This window comes from Alligator mississippiensis, chromosome 4 (assembly GCF_030867095.1).
Source record: "Alligator mississippiensis isolate rAllMis1 chromosome 4, rAllMis1, whole genome shotgun sequence".
NCBI classification, from domain to species: domain Eukaryota; kingdom Metazoa; phylum Chordata; order Crocodylia; family Alligatoridae; genus Alligator; species Alligator mississippiensis.
Window position 1 is genome coordinate 116,754,515 of NC_081827.1, and position 15,186 is coordinate 116,769,700.

The 15,186-nt window shown below is 50.8% G+C and overlaps 1 protein-coding gene across 7 annotated transcripts in view; it reads left to right on the top strand.

Moving 5' to 3' along the window:
* Window positions 1–15,186, top strand: part of ERC1 (ELKS/RAB6-interacting/CAST family member 1) — a 490,045-nt gene that overhangs the window by 427,702 nt on the left and 47,157 nt on the right. Inside the window, exon 18 of one of the 7 annotated variants that reach the window (XM_059726509.1) lies at window positions 8,623–9,868. The exons of the other annotated variants lie outside the window; for them this stretch is intronic. Coding sequence (XP_059582492.1) covers window positions 8,623–8,703 — 81 coding nt within the window. The 3' untranslated portion in view covers window positions 8,704–9,868. Of the gene's footprint in view, window positions 1–8,622; window positions 9,869–15,186 lie in introns of those variants that run through there. 7 annotated transcript variants of the gene reach the window in all.

Consider the following 15,186-nt stretch of genomic DNA (forward strand, 5'->3'; position numbering starts at 1 on the left):
GCGATCCCTGCCCAAATATCCTGTTCTTTCTGCTTCCTGACCTGTGCCGTCTGCCTGATCTCCTGGTCTGCCTTCTGTTCCCCACCTGTCTGCTGCTCTACTGTCTCTCCCCTTCCTGATCTGCCACATGCCACACACAGAGGCTGCCCATGGCACTCATTCTACAGGTTATCTATCCCTGCTCCAGACTTTCATTCCTGTTGTACTCAGCCCCTCCTTCAGTAGCAGGCCCTTCTGCAGAGAAACCATTTTTCCATGCATATGGGCTAATATTTTTAAAAGTCCAAGCCAGTGGCTCCATATTAAAGTCTATTTGGTGTAAGTGTGTTCTGCCACTTTAAGGGTGAGAAAAATGGGGCCAGCCAGTCCTATTTGATTAATAGACCCAGCTAGAAAGGGGCAAGGTGTTGCCATAAAGCACGGGTGTCCAACCTTTTTGAATGTGGGGCCAGATCACGAACTTTTTATCAGCAAGTGGGCCGGTGAGCCATATTCAGACGTCACAGGAAGTGGTATCGTATCAAGAAGTGATGTCACGTGACCTTTGACATCAATGAAGTTGCAGGAGTTGACATGGTGCTGGTTAACATGGCACGCATGCCCAGGTTGACATGGTGCTGCAGGAGTCGCTTGGCTACAACCGGGTTGATCTGGTGCTGGAGAAGCCATGGGGACAGGCCGGGGTTAACCTGGGGCCCGCCCGGCCTGCTGGTGCCATGCCCCGGTTGACGTGGTGCTGCAGGACCTGCCTGGGCAGAACCGGGTCGGCACTAGTCAGGAAAAGCAGCATGCAGCTGAAGCTGGCTTCCCATGTGCTGCTGGGGATGGGAGGAGGCCGGCCAGGTCTGCACCCCGGCCAGCAGAAGTGGCAGCGGAGCCATGTGCCACTTGGGACTGACCAGTACAGGCTTGTCGCATCCCGAGTGGCACACAGCTCCGCCGCTGCTTCTGCTGGCCAGTGCAGACCTAGCCGGGCTCCTCCCATCCCCAGCAGCACATGAGAAGAGGCCCCCTTGGGGCCTCGCATGCGGGCGACTGGGCCCGGAGAGCCACAGCGCCCCGGAGGAGACTGGCCGGGGGAGCAGGCACCACTTTGCTGTGGGGCAAGGCAGAGCAGGGCAGCGGGGCTGGCTTGAAGTGGGCAGGTGAGGAGGCAGGCGTGGGCCAGCAGTGCTAGTGGCCGCTGCTTGGCCTCCTGCGCAGGGCCACTCCCCTGGGCCCCACGAGAGTAAGCAGCTCCCCTCCCCTCGCTGCCGGCTGGGGCCTGTGGGCCCGCCCTGCCTGCCTTGCCGTGGCCCCACTGCCGCAGCGGCTCCGCACTCCATGCTGCCACCCCGCGCTCTGCAGTGGTGGGTCCGCACTGCCGCTCTGTGCTCCATGGCTCCATGCTCCGCGGTGGCAGTGCTGCCACCGCCATGGCCCAGATAAAAGGCTTGGCGGGCCACATGGCAGACAAGCCTGCCATAAAGAGACTGAGAGAACTCAGTTGAAAGAGGTGCTGCAGAAGGATGGTTGGTTTCCGTGATGGGCCATGGAGCAGAGAGCAAGGGGATATATGCACACGAGCAAATTTTCAGGAGGTAAATTATGCTGGGGATTTGTAGCTTGTCAGCTGTTCTACAGTAGCTGCTTGTGTACATGTTCTTACTCCATGGCAATCTGTGCAATTTTAGCTTTTCACTGGTTGTGCCCAAGCCACAGAAGAGGAAGATACAGGGTAAAAGGCTTCTGAGTCTCTGTACCTTGTGCTGGTCAGAATAACAGCTTTTGGATTGCTTTTTACAAGTTCTTCTTTTATTTAAAAAGCCATGTCCTGAGGTAAAGCCATGAAAAAATTTGTTATGTGATTTTAATCCTCCCTGTGCTGGGGGAGAAGGGACAGCATCCTTACAGATGCTTTCTCAGAAGTAGTTCTTCAATAAGGTATCAGACACATCCCTGAGAAGGACATATTTCTGGAATCCAGCAAAATCAGCTTGCCCAAAGGCAAACAGTTTTATACAAATCACACTGCTAATATTCTACATCTAGTGTGACACAGTGTTCATACTCTAGTACTGTTGTATCCCATGTTCTTACATCTTGGAAAAAATATAATGCAGCATTAAACCCAAATTAGTCATTTTCATTTATACAAAGAAACCTTCACAACACTCCAGCAGATAACGGTACCTTAAAGTGTCCTGTATTTATTTATACGTTCAGTTTATATACTGCCCTTCCTAACAAAGGCTCAGGGCAGTTTATAATAAGGGACTTAAGGGAGCCCACCCCTGCCCCAGCCCTGGTAAAATCTGTGGGCAAGGAAGGAGCCCCCCAGGGGACACTTGCTTGCCTGTACACAAATGCCAGGAGCTTGGGGAATAAGCAAGAGGAGCTCATCCTCCTGCTCAATGCAAATAATTATGATGTCATAGGGATAACGGAGACCTGGTGGGACTCCACCCATGACTGGACCACGGGTATAGATGGCTATACCCTGTACAGGAGGGATCGTGTAGATAAAAGGGGCAGGGGTGTAGATCTCTATGTTAAGGAAAGCTACACATCTCTGCAAGCCGATATTGGCGACCAGGGTGGACGACTGGAGACCCTCTGGGTTAAAATCCATGGGGAACATGGCACAGGGGACACAATGGTGGGAGTCTTCTACAGACCTCCCACCCAAAGTCCTGAGCTTGACCAGGAGTTTGCCCGGGAACTGGCTGAGGCCGCGTGCTCCAGGACCATGATTGTCATGGGTGACTTCAATTACCCGGACATCTCGTGGGAGGATCGCTCAGCTAAATCCGAGCGGTCGCAAAGCTTCCTCTCATGGGTGGATGACCTCTACCTGACGCAAGAAGTCTGTGGGCCAATGAGAGGCAAAGCACTGCTCGACCTGGTACTGGCTACTGGGGATGACCTAGTCGGCGACCTAGTGATCGATGGGAAGCTGGGTGACAGCGACCACGAGCTGATCACCTTCACCATCCGCCGAAAAGCTGGCAAGTCAGTCAGCAACACGGAATTCCTTGATTTCAGGAAAGCCGACTTTGACAAGCTCAGGAGGCTTGTCAGTGAGGCCCTAAGGGACCATGACCACGGGGAGAGGGGAGTTCAAGAAGAGTGGTTGCTCCTCAAGGGAGCGATCCTCAATGCACAAACTAAGTCTATTCCATCTCGGAGGAAAGGCAGCAAGAGGGCACAGCAGCTCCCCTGGCTCTCCAGGGACCTAGCAGACCTCCTGAGGCTAAAAAGAAAGGCCTACAAAGGATGGAGGATGGGAGTCGCCTCCAAGGAGGATTATTCTGCACTGGTCTGGTCCTGCAGGGAGCAGACCAGGAAAGCCAAGGCTGCAACTGAACTCCAGCTAGCTTTGAGCATCAAGGACAATAAAAAGTCCTTTTTCAGATATGTGGGGAGCCGGAGGAAAAGCAGGGGCAACATTGGACCCCTGCTGAACCAGATGGGGCAACTGACACCCAGGAAAAAGCCAACCTATTAAATGGGTACTTTGCATCGGTCTTTCATCAGTCCCATGGGACGGCCATGCCCACTACGGGACAGGGAAGTCCGGGTGAGGGTGATCCCCTGCCCTCCATTAATGCTGACCTCATGAAGGAACATCTTGAGAAGCTGGATACCTTCAAGTCAGCCGGACCTGACAATCTACACCCCAGGGTACTCAAGGAGCTGGCGAGCATCATAGCCCAGCCTCTAGCGCGGATCTTTGAAAACTCTTGCCACTCTGGTGTAGTGCCCGAAGACTGGAAGAAGGCCAATGTGGTGCCTATCTTCAAGAAAGGGAGGAAAGTGGATCCGGCTAACTATAGGCCCATCAGCCTGACTTCTATCCCAGGGAAGATCTTAGAAAAGTTTATTAAAGAGGCCATCCTTAATGGACTGGCCGATGCCACCATCTTAAGGGATAGCCAGCACGGGTTTGTTGCGGGTAGGTCTTGCTTGACCAATCTCATTTCCTTCTATGACCAGGTGACCTATCACCTGGACAAGGGAGAAGAGATTGATGTCATATATCTTGACTTCAAAAAAGCCTTTGACCTGGTTTCCCATGATAACCTCTTAGAGAAACTGGCCAGTTGTCGCCTTGGGTCCTCCACGGTCCACTGGCTGGAAAATTGGCTCCGGGGTCGGACCCAGAGGGTAGTAATTGGTGGAAGTCACTCATCATGGTGTCCTGTGACCAGTGGGGTCCCCCAAGGCTCTGTCCTTGGACCCATACTGTTCAACATCTTCATTAATGATGTGGACACTGGAGTCAGAAGCGGACTGGCCAAGTTCGCCGATAACACCAAACTTTGGGGCAAAGCATCCACACCAGAAGACAAGCGGGTGATCCAGGCTGACCTGAACAGGCTCAGCAAGTGGGCGGACGAGAATCTGATGGTGTTCAGCGCTGATAAATGCAAGGTTCTCCACCTTGGGACGAAAAACCCGCAGCACCCTTATAGGCTCGGCAGTGCTATGCTGGCTAGCACTATGGAAGAAAGAGACTTGGGGGTCATCATTGACCACAAGGTGAACATGAGCCTGCAATGCGAAGCTGCGGCTAGTAAAGTGACCAAAATGCTGGCTTGCATCCATAGATGCTTCTCAAGCAAATCCCAGGACGTCATTCTCCCCTTGTACTCGGCCTTGGTGAGGCCGCAGCTGGAGTACTGCATCCAGTTTTGGGCTCCACAATTCAAAAAGGATGTGGAGAAGCTTGAGAGAGTCCAGAAAAGAGCCACGTGTATGATCAGAGGTCAGGGAAGCAGACCCTACGATGACAGGCTGAGAGCCCTGGGGCTCTTTAGCCTGGAAAAGCACAGGCTCAGGGGTGATCTGGATGGCGGTCCTTTCGAATGCCTCGATATAGGCTTCTGGGTCATCTTCCCTAGTCATCCGGGGCATTTTAAATAAAGCAGCATTTCGCTGTATCCACTCCTGCTGGTGTGCGCCCTGTTGTTGCTGCACTGCCAGCACCTGCCCTATAGCCTGGATAGCCTGCGTAAGCAGCTCCGTGGGCGCGAGGGCTGGCTGCTGCATCGCTATCGGGTCCCGGGTCGGGACACTGTCCCTTTACCACCGTCCGAAAAATGATGTCGTTCCCGGCCAATGCACCACTGTGGAGTCCGTGCCTCGCTCCGCCTGGCCTATCAGGGTGTGGCCCCTCCCCTCAACTCGCCTGCCACGACTTGGATGTAATCGGTTACGTTCAGAGGGGTCTCCAGTGGAGATCTTTATCCTGGGTGGGACCTCCCGATAGACGGTGTTACTCACGGTTACGGGACGCGGTGATCCACGGGGCTCCGCCTCCCCTACGCCCCGTCCACACGCCAACCACTGGGCGATGTTGTCCAGATGTTGCCAGGCCCAGTATGATGGCCCCTGACCGGTTCCGGTCGTCCTCCCTCCTGCTAAGAGGGGTTTCTCCTTCCTCCTTCCTTAAAGGTAATACTCCTCCGGACCAGGGGGAGCTGGTGGGTGCTTCCCCTGGTGCCAGCCCCCTCCCGGGGCCTCCGCTGTCTCCCCTCTCCTCCCGTCCGCAGGGTGCTCCCATGCCTCCTGTGCGTTTGCCGCTTCAGGACGCTGAGAGAGTGCCTCGGCGTGCACTCTCTGGCTGCCTCTCACTTGGCTGCCGGCGGCAGGCTTCCCGCTCCTGCCTACGCTGCCTGTTTGAGACCCGCAGATGGGGTCCTCGCTGCCCCGTGCGCAAGCCTGCGGCACGGGCAGCACACCCGTACTCTCTCTCCCTGGCTCCCGCGCGTTCCCTGTTCTGCCGGCGTTCTTAAATCCTCCCGCCGCGGCCGCTGGGATTGGCTCAGCTGTTCGCCACGCGGGGAACAGCTGTTGCCAGAGCCGGCGTAATGGCGGCTCGCGCGGCTGCGGCCGCGGATGTGGCTCTTCCTCCTGCTGCCCCTCTGACAGTGCGTATGCCCTTCTGGGGGCTTGTTCTCGGGGTCTGGGGTCTGTGGGTTCCCTTTGCTCCCCCTCGCTTGCCTGTGGGGGTGCTTCACTGCCACAGCCACCTACAAGTTTATCAGGGGTGACCACCAGTATCTGGGGGAACGTTTGTTCACCAGAGAGCCCCAAGGGATGACGACTAGGTCAAACGGTCATAAACTACGACAAGACCGTTTCAGGCTGGACATAAGGAAGAATTTCTTTACTGTCCGAGCCCCCAAGGTCTGGAACAGCCTACCGCCAGAGGTGGTTCAAGCGCCTACATTGAACACCTTCAAGAGCAAACTCGATGCTTATCTTGCTGGGATCCTATGACCCCAGCTGACTTCCTGCCCTTTGGGCGGGGGGCTGGACTCGATGATCTTCCGAGGTCCCTTCCAGCCCTAATGTCTATGAAATCTATGAAATAATAAGAAAATAGAATAACATAAAACAGGAGAGTGACAAGAGGAAGGTAATTGACCATAGTATTAACACGAGCCAGCAGTATGATGCTATAGCCAGCAGGGCAAATAATAGGGCTATGTGAAGCTTCGGTAGCTGCTTTGATATGGAGGAGATTCGGCCCGATTCAGGGGCCAAGTCTCCAAATCCAAATTCAATCAGAAGACCAACTAAAAGCTCTGAATTAATTCAAAGCATCTGAATCGATTCAGAAAAGCTTGGGAAAAGATTCAGCTGATTCGGATATTCAATCATAGACTAAACAGGCAGCTGACAGCTGCCTTCAGCTGGTAAATCTGTTGGGGGTGGGGAAGGGGAGAGAGAAGGGGCATGGGGAAGGGTGGGATTGGGGCTGGGACAAGCTGCCCAGCCAGGGCGTAGGGGTGTGTTACTTAGGGAGGGGGGGGCATGGCATTGCTGGGAGTGGGGGCTCTGCCCTGCTGTTGCTTACTCAGCTGGGGCAGGGGGGGCGGGATGCGGGCGAGGATTGCTCCAGGCAGAAGGGGGATTGCTCCAAGCAGCAGCTGGCAAGTGGTGGCAGGGCAGAGCCCCTGCTACTAGCACTGATGCAGGCACAGCAGCGCTGGGAGCAGGGGCTATGCCCTGTGGCTGCCTAGAGCGAGGTGTGCCTGCATTGCACCCCCCCCCCACCGCCCGGTTGGGCAAGCGGCAGCAAGGCAGTGCCCCTATGGCTCCCCCCACCAGGACAGAGACATGCACAGCCAGATGAGCCTCAGGAGAAGCCCCCATGGCTGCCCTGCCCAGCACCATCCCCCACCTGGCCCAGCCTCCGACACTTTAAAAAAAAAAAAAGCCCCACACTCACTGGATCTGGCAGCAGGGATTGGGCCATGTGGCAGAGCCCCCCTGCACAGCATGGGGCAGTGGGGATTGCCCCCGCACCTGGCACCCATGTGGCAGCTGCCCCATGGCATGGGTGCAGCACAGCTCAGCAGGGCACTGCGCACGGTGTGGGAGCTGGGGCAGCTCCACATGTCAGCCAGAGCCTGGCAGCACTCAGCTCCAGCAGCCCCAGCTCCCAGACAGTGGACAGCGCCTTGCTGAGCCATGCTGCACCCACGCCATGGGGCAGCTGTGGCACAGGTGCCAGGTGTGGGGGTGATCCCCATTTCCCCCCACTGTCCTACACTGCATGGAAGGGGGGGAGTTGTGCCGGTAAGTACAAGGCTTTTTTTTTTTAATTGCTGGGATGCTGGGGCTGGGCAGGGCAGCCACTGGGGCAGGGATGGGCCGGGGGGGGGGAGAGATTGAGGAGCAGGGGCTGTGCAGAGGGACTCTGCTACATGGCCCCAGAGCTTCCACAGCCCCTGCTATAACTGGTGAGTGTGGGGCTTTATTTTATTTTATTTTATTTTATTTTATTTTATTTTTTTAAGTGCTGGGAGCCTGGGGCTGGGTGGGGGCGGGGGCTGAGCAGGGCAGCCATGGGGGCTTCTCCGTCGGCTCCCCCTGCCCAGGGGGAGGCAGGCACAGTGGTGGAGCCACCTGGTTGTGCCAGTCTCTCCCGAGCCAATCCGAATCACCGAGTCTCGCCAAATCTTCCGAAGCTGATTCAGTCGAATCGATTCAGGATGGTGATCTGAATCTCCAAATCAAATCACTGCCCTCGAATTGGCTGAATCTGAATTGACTAGTTCCCTATTTGCACAGACCTAGCAAATAATACTCTGGCATGCATCAATTGATGCATCTCCAGCAAAACCAAGGAAGCGATTCTTGCTTTCTACTTGGCATCAGTGAGACCGCTGATGGAGTACTGCATCCAGTTCTGGGTGCCAAACTTCAACAAGGACGTGGCAAAGCTCGAGAGAGTCCAGAGAAAGGCCACCCGTATGATCAGAAACTTGCATGGCGAGCCATACAAGGCAAGGCTGAGGGACCTGCGACTCTTTAGCCTGAAGAAAAGAAAGCTGAGAGGGGACTTGGTAGCAGCTTACCACCACATCAGTGGAGTACATCAAGGGCTCAGTGTACAACTGTTCACCAGGGCACCCTTGAGGAAAATGAGGAGCAGTGGTCACAAACTCCTGGAAAACCATTCCACGTTCAACATTAGGAAAAATTTCTTCAAAGCCAGGGTGTCCAGACTGTGGAATAAGCTCCCTCCAGAGGTGGTGCAGTTTCCTACCCTGTAGATCTTCAAGGGGAGACTGGATGGTCACCTTGCTAGGGTTGCTTGACCCCAGTTGTCTTTCCTCTTTGGTTCAGGGGGGCTGGAGCCGATGGCCTTCTGAGGACCCTTCCAGCCTTACAATCTATGAATCTGTGAAGAGGACCAAAACAACGTAAAAGGAACAAGAACATCAAGATAACGTAATTACATGTAATGTTGTTATATGGAACCAGAATTTTAACAGTAAATTTAGACTTGAGGTTCTAAAGCTTTGACTTTCATTGGGTGTGGGGACTATAATAGGTTGTCTCATTAGGAAATTTTTCATTGGGTAATGACATTTTCTATTAAAAAATTCACCATGTAATGAAAAAACATGTCTTCTCATCTCCTCCTTTTCTGTGCATCCAAAATTCAGCTTCTGAAGTCATCTTCCCCTCTCCCAACTCTGACTAGATCACACCCTTCATAATCCCTTCACTGGCGACCTTCTCTGTTATACTGCATCATATCCTTGTTTCTCATCCCCCACAACCCTCTGCTCCCATTTCTTCATCTTCACTTCAATAACTTGTTTAATTTTTAATGATGCTCTTGTATAGAATGCATAAACATGCTGAGCCAAATGTGTGTCTGCCATAAGCAAAAAGATTTTAGATGAGAGATGGCTCATTTTATTTTATTATTCACTGACCTAAGAATATCATTGCTATTTCTATGACTGTTGTTCATCTTCAAATACATATATACACGGAGTCTGTTGTATACATATACCAGTGGAAGCCATGTACTGTTGAAAGGATGGTTTCTGGACAGTGAGCACCAGCCTGACTTCTAGCCTGAACATTTTTGCTTTCCTTTTCTTTTGCGATGCTTGGACTCATTTCCAAGCACTTTCAGCTGAAGACTAAATTGTGGTCCAAAAAAATGAGACTGCAGCTCACCTACAGAAGTAGGTCTAACAATTCCGAAAGACAGACCTCTGAAGATAAATGTGTTTGTAAAAGAACCCAGTTTCTGTCTTCGTACCCGTCTTGACACAGTTGTTAGAAATACTCCACAATGCACCATCCCTCTTAACATCTGCCTTAACATAACTACCTGACCCTTTCTTCTTTTTCTAAAGCAGCTTTTACAAAACGAATCAGCCTTTTTGGCAGTTGGATTATGTGGACGGGAAGTTAAAAATAGTGGTAGAAATAGAATTCTACAATATGATCCACACTGTCCTCCTCTAATTAAAAGATATGGTCCTCAAACTACATGCAGTGTACTATCTTGAGTCATATAGTCCCTCAGATTAAAATGAAATATTACATTCTAGGACCTGTAGCATCTTCCAAACCAAAAAGTAAAGACAGTTGCCATCTGCTGCAAATGGATAAGGTTTGAATGTCTCTGAAATAAACTAAGTACCATATTTACTCAAATATAAGTCGAGGTCCCCCCCCCCCAATCAAAAACGAAGGAGCCCCTCGTCTTACATCTGCATACAAAGAAACTGCATTAAATGCATTGCTTATCTTTGAGCTACTTAAAACACCACTAACGTATCCAGAAAGCTGCTATTTTGAGCACAGAGAAAGAGAATTCCACCCAAAGTGTTTTTAAGAATACAGGGTACTAAAAGTTGCATCTCAAAAAAGCTATCATGGAGAAGAAGAGAAAGTTTCACTTTCTGTCCTGTCCCCTCATTGTCTTAAGGTATAAATGGTTATAACAATTGCTCAGGTGATGCATGCCTCCCGAGGCTGTGGGGGGCACAGTGACCGCCTGCAAGTGATGGTGGTGGGGGCATGGCAGTGGCGAACAGGGACCACCCACAGGTCGCCGTGCTGATGTCAGCGGCGAAAGCAGGCCAAGCGGGGACCGTCTGCAGGTGGCTGCGGTGGTGGGGGTGGGGGAGGGGTCCCCCCATGGCCAATCGCCAACTGGGACTCCTCCTGCGGCTGGACACTGAGCCTAGAAGTGCCAGTGGCACTTCTGGGGGGGGCATCAGTGCTCCACCTGCCCCCGCCTTCCCGTCGCCTAAGCCAAGAGCATTCACTCTCATGGGAGGCACCAGCACTTTCAGGGGATGCATGTGCACCCCCATGCAGCCCCTATGCATCACCTATGAGTATTTGTATCAGTATCAAAGGATACCAATACAAGCTGGGCACGTCTACACATGAAATTAGTGCGATGCAATAAACTCTGGCATAGTTTGAGCTGAATTTATTGCCATCCTTCCTCCCCCTTCCTCCCTCCCCCACTGGCACAGTGTTTACAGGTGGGACTGCAGCACACTGACCCAGGGCAGCACAGCCCTGGCGGGCAGGAGCCCAGGCAGCCCCAGTAGCCCCCCCTGAACTGTAGCACCCTTATGCCCTAGCCAGCCCCAGTCACTGTCTACATGTGTGTTGCAACAAAGTAAATAACTCTGCTGTAGGATAGTATTTGTGTCAGACAGTACTAATATGCAATGGAGTTAATTAGTTTACTCCAGCCTAATAGCTTCACACGTGTAGACGGTGATGCTTTACTGCGGAGCTAATTGGATAACTCCTCAGTAAGCATCTCTTGTAGATGCCCCCCTGTTATGATACTGTTACTTCTGCATGATTCCATAGCATTATATAAGTGTAGCCAACCCCTCCAACCTTGATCCTGCTTTTTTCAGGGTCAAAATTAGGGTGTAATTTGTATTACTACAAGTTTATGCATATGTAACAGATTATAACAGCACTCCCTTTGCCTTTTAAAGCGGATAAAACATGTTTTTCCATACCCTTATTTCCACTTCCCTTGTCCTATGTATTTAGCGTGAAGTTGCTGTTCTGCCTGTGCTTCCCCTGTACATACAGTTAATTTCTCAGCAACCCTTGCTATCCTTTCCCCACTTAAGTGGATTTTGTTTTAGGATTTGGGGGTCAAATACAAAGAAGGAATATTTTTCACTTTATAAAGCACTGCATTTATTGAAGTCTCAGAGTTTTTATCTTTCTAGTTAATTTTTCCTCTGTGCTTAAAGTAGTCCAGTGGGAGAAGGGGAGTTAGTTCTCCAGGTTCATAGAAACCCCCGATAGAATAATCATTCATCATCTTGGAATTTTAATGAGTTTTGTGAATTATATCAAATCCAGTGCATTAAATGCATGCCTGTCCCCTCTAATATGATCTTCTGGAGATAATGTTCCCCCAGCACCAGTGGGAAAAAAATAATCCTCTTGAATGTTCAATAACACTAACACGATTAGGGTGGGCATGTTAAACTGAAAACCAATAGTGTTTAAAGACAAGGGAAATATATCCATTGCTTACCAATCAGATTGTTTTGTTTTATGTTAGTAATAACAATTCAGTTTTTAATACTGCTACTTTTTCAGCTTTTCAGTGCAACAGATTTTGTTGCAAATCTGCTAGTCGCCTTGTGCTTCATCATAGTCAGTGCTCCTATAGTTTTGTCATACCTGCTGGGGAAAGTTGGGACAGGAATGCTTTGAGTTTCTTTGAAGCCAGCATTCCTACACAAATTCCAGTAATTTCTCCTGGTTGACATGAATAGAACTAGTGCAACAGTCTAAGGAACTGAATATATAAATAGGTGTTGGAAAAATGTCTGCTGACCTACTACAGAGGTTCAGGGAGAAAATGTACGAAAAGCATCTTAGTGCATTCTGACATAAATAGCCATGTAGATCCTGAAATGAAAATGTTTCTTAGAAAACAGTGACTACCGTGCATAACAGAATTTCACTACGGTGTTGTAAAGCCAACCTTATTTCTGAACATCAGTGACCCTTATCAGCAGGTGGAGCTGGAATGCCATATCAGCCTATGCTTTATCAGTAGCCAGTTGCAGTAAAACTACTGCATTGTTCTCATTTGGACCCTCGCTGCCCCAGTGGCAGCAAGTTTCCCCACAGCATTGTTTTCCCTGTATTTTATCCAATGACTGTTACATGCAAGGGGCAGGAGCTCAGCTTCAGAATCAGTGCTGGACAGAACACTGGGTATGTCTGACCTGTGCTGTGTGGTTAGAGCACTGGGAAGTAAGAGATACAGATTTAAACTAGCTGTGGGAAAGAAGAACTTAGCGCCAAAGTCTCCTGCTTTCTGGGAAGGTGCTCTAACCATTCAGCTATTGGGTTTACAACAGGGAAGGGCCCTCCTCCCTCCCCACTTTTTCATAGATTTCATAAATTTATAGATTTCACAGACATTAGGGCTGGAAGGGACCTTGTGAAATCATTGGGTCCAGCCCTCCGCCTAAGGGGCAGGAAGTAAGTTAGGTTCAGATCACCCCAGCAAGATAAGCATCCAAGTGTTTCTTAAAGGTATCCAGAGCAGGTGCTTGAACCACTTCTGTGGGGAGTCTATTCCAGACTCTGGAGACTCAGACAGTAAAGAAGTTTTTCCTTATGTCTAGTCTAAAATGGTCTATTGTGGCCATTAGACCTGGTCTTCCCTTGGGGTGTGTGGCAGAGTGGGAACTCCCTGACCAGCCACAGTGCTGGTTTTCCCCACCTGCCTCTGGGCACGCCATCCACCTGTCTTGCCTGTCATGCCTTGTTGTTCCATAATTAAAGGTGTTAATTAGGCAGGAGGCTGCCCGCTCTTGCCCCGAAGCCAGGGGGCACTATCTGTGGCTCCATTCCTCCCCTACACCACAGCCCAACCCTTGCAGATGACATCCAGATGACACAATGCTCCTGGCCTACAGCCGGACCAAGCTTAGCCCTTGTTGTCAGGCCTCAGACAGACACACACATTCATACTGCTCTTCTCACTAGGGCCTCTTACACTCTAACCCCTCCTACAGGGTCTCTTTCACGTATCAACAACTTGTACTGCCTTTCTCCTTCTTGGAGCGGGCCCCTTCGGCCATAGGCATTATCTAGCTCATACCTTGGGTGACAGATATACCGTCTTTTGGGCCTCTCCTGCAACGCTCACCGGAGTAGTGGCCAGCCAGTTACCCAACCAGGGTCAAGCTTGCTCTGGCCCCTCCTGGGGCAACTCTATTTACTCACACACACACATACTGGGCTCTCAGCCCTCTGGTTTCCCTCTCACTGGGGCCACTCCCTCATTGGGGCCTGGGGTCACACGTGCGCGCGCGCGCACACACACACACACACACACACACACACACACACACACACAGGCTCAGATGGCTGCAGCCATGCCTGGCCCTCCCAACTACCTCCGATATTAAATGACCCACCCGAAGGTTGGGCTGTGGTTAAGGTGCCCCGACCCACCTTTCACCAGCGTGGTAACTGGCCTGGTATTTCCTGGGGACTCCTGTGCCACTGAGAGCTCCACCAGGCCACCCACTCCTGGCAGGGTGCAGTTTTAGGTCATGCCCAGGACCAGGAGCCTCCAAACCATCCCCCATAACTCCTACCCTTACCTCTGGGATGTTGCATTTGGTCTTTCAGCCAGGCGATGTTTCTGCCTGGCCTACCAGCAGCAAACTGCTTTATCTATATAGGCAACCAGAGATCTAAAATGGCCGTCGCAATCAAGCATCTGATGGTTGCTTGGGTCACCCCTTAAAGTGGCAGGCACCAACAGTGCCCTGCCACAGGATGCCCTGGTCAACAGACATTCTGAATGTTTCTGATGCACACCCCTTATATACTTATAGTCTGCCACCAAGTCACCCCTGAGCCTTTGCTTCTCCAGACTGAAGAGTCCCATGTCCCTCAGCCTCTCCTCATAAGGCCTGTTCTCCTAACATCTAATCATTCATGTGATTCTCCTCTGGACTCTCTCAAGCTTTTCCACATCTTTTCTAAAGTGCAGAGCCCATAACTGGATGCAGTACTTCAGCTGTAGCCGCACCAAGGCCGAGTAATGTGGGAGGATAACTTCTTGGGTCTTGCTTGAGATGCACCGGTAGAGTTTTATTCTAGATGACCGCCCCCCCCTCCCAGTAATTAGATTCTATATATGGAAAATTTATGATCAGTTCATGCCAAGAAACTAGGCCCAGTTCTAAACAACAGCTGTCATGAAATAGTCCTCCAAGAACTTTGCACTCTTAAGATCACCTTCCAGGTATACCATGTACTAATGTGGAGTTACCCATGGTGGAATTTGCATGTAGAGAAGTACTCAAAGGAGAAAGAGAAATTGCTCCTCAGCTGCTGAAGTTCTTCAGAATATATTGGCCATATCTACATTCCATATTTTGCCTACCCTCAGAGTCTTCAGTCTATTGTTAGGAAGAAACTGTGGAGCAGGAAGCATATGCTGCCCTTTATGAATTTAGTGAGGGGCATTTAGTGAGTTACACACAGTACAAGTGCCGCTTGCAGGACAAAACAGTTTCTGAGCTTGCAAGTGTGAGTTGCATTTGCATGTAAAAGTGGAATGTGCATATAGACATCACACCTTGAGGAATTTCAGTTACTGGTAAGTAACTTCTCTGTCTTTTGCAGCAGCACCAGGGAGTTATCCAGCAAAGATTTTTATCTTGTTTCTTTAAAAACAAAACTATATTCCACTGTACTTGGCACTAGCACTTGCTGCGTTACCATAATAACTTTGGGAGGAACTTCTCTAATCTCTTCCCTATTAGCTTATCTTCTCCCTTCCCTTCAGTTTATTATTTCTATTCTTATCAGCTAAATACAGGTGATAACCACCCCACCACCCCGCCCCCCCGC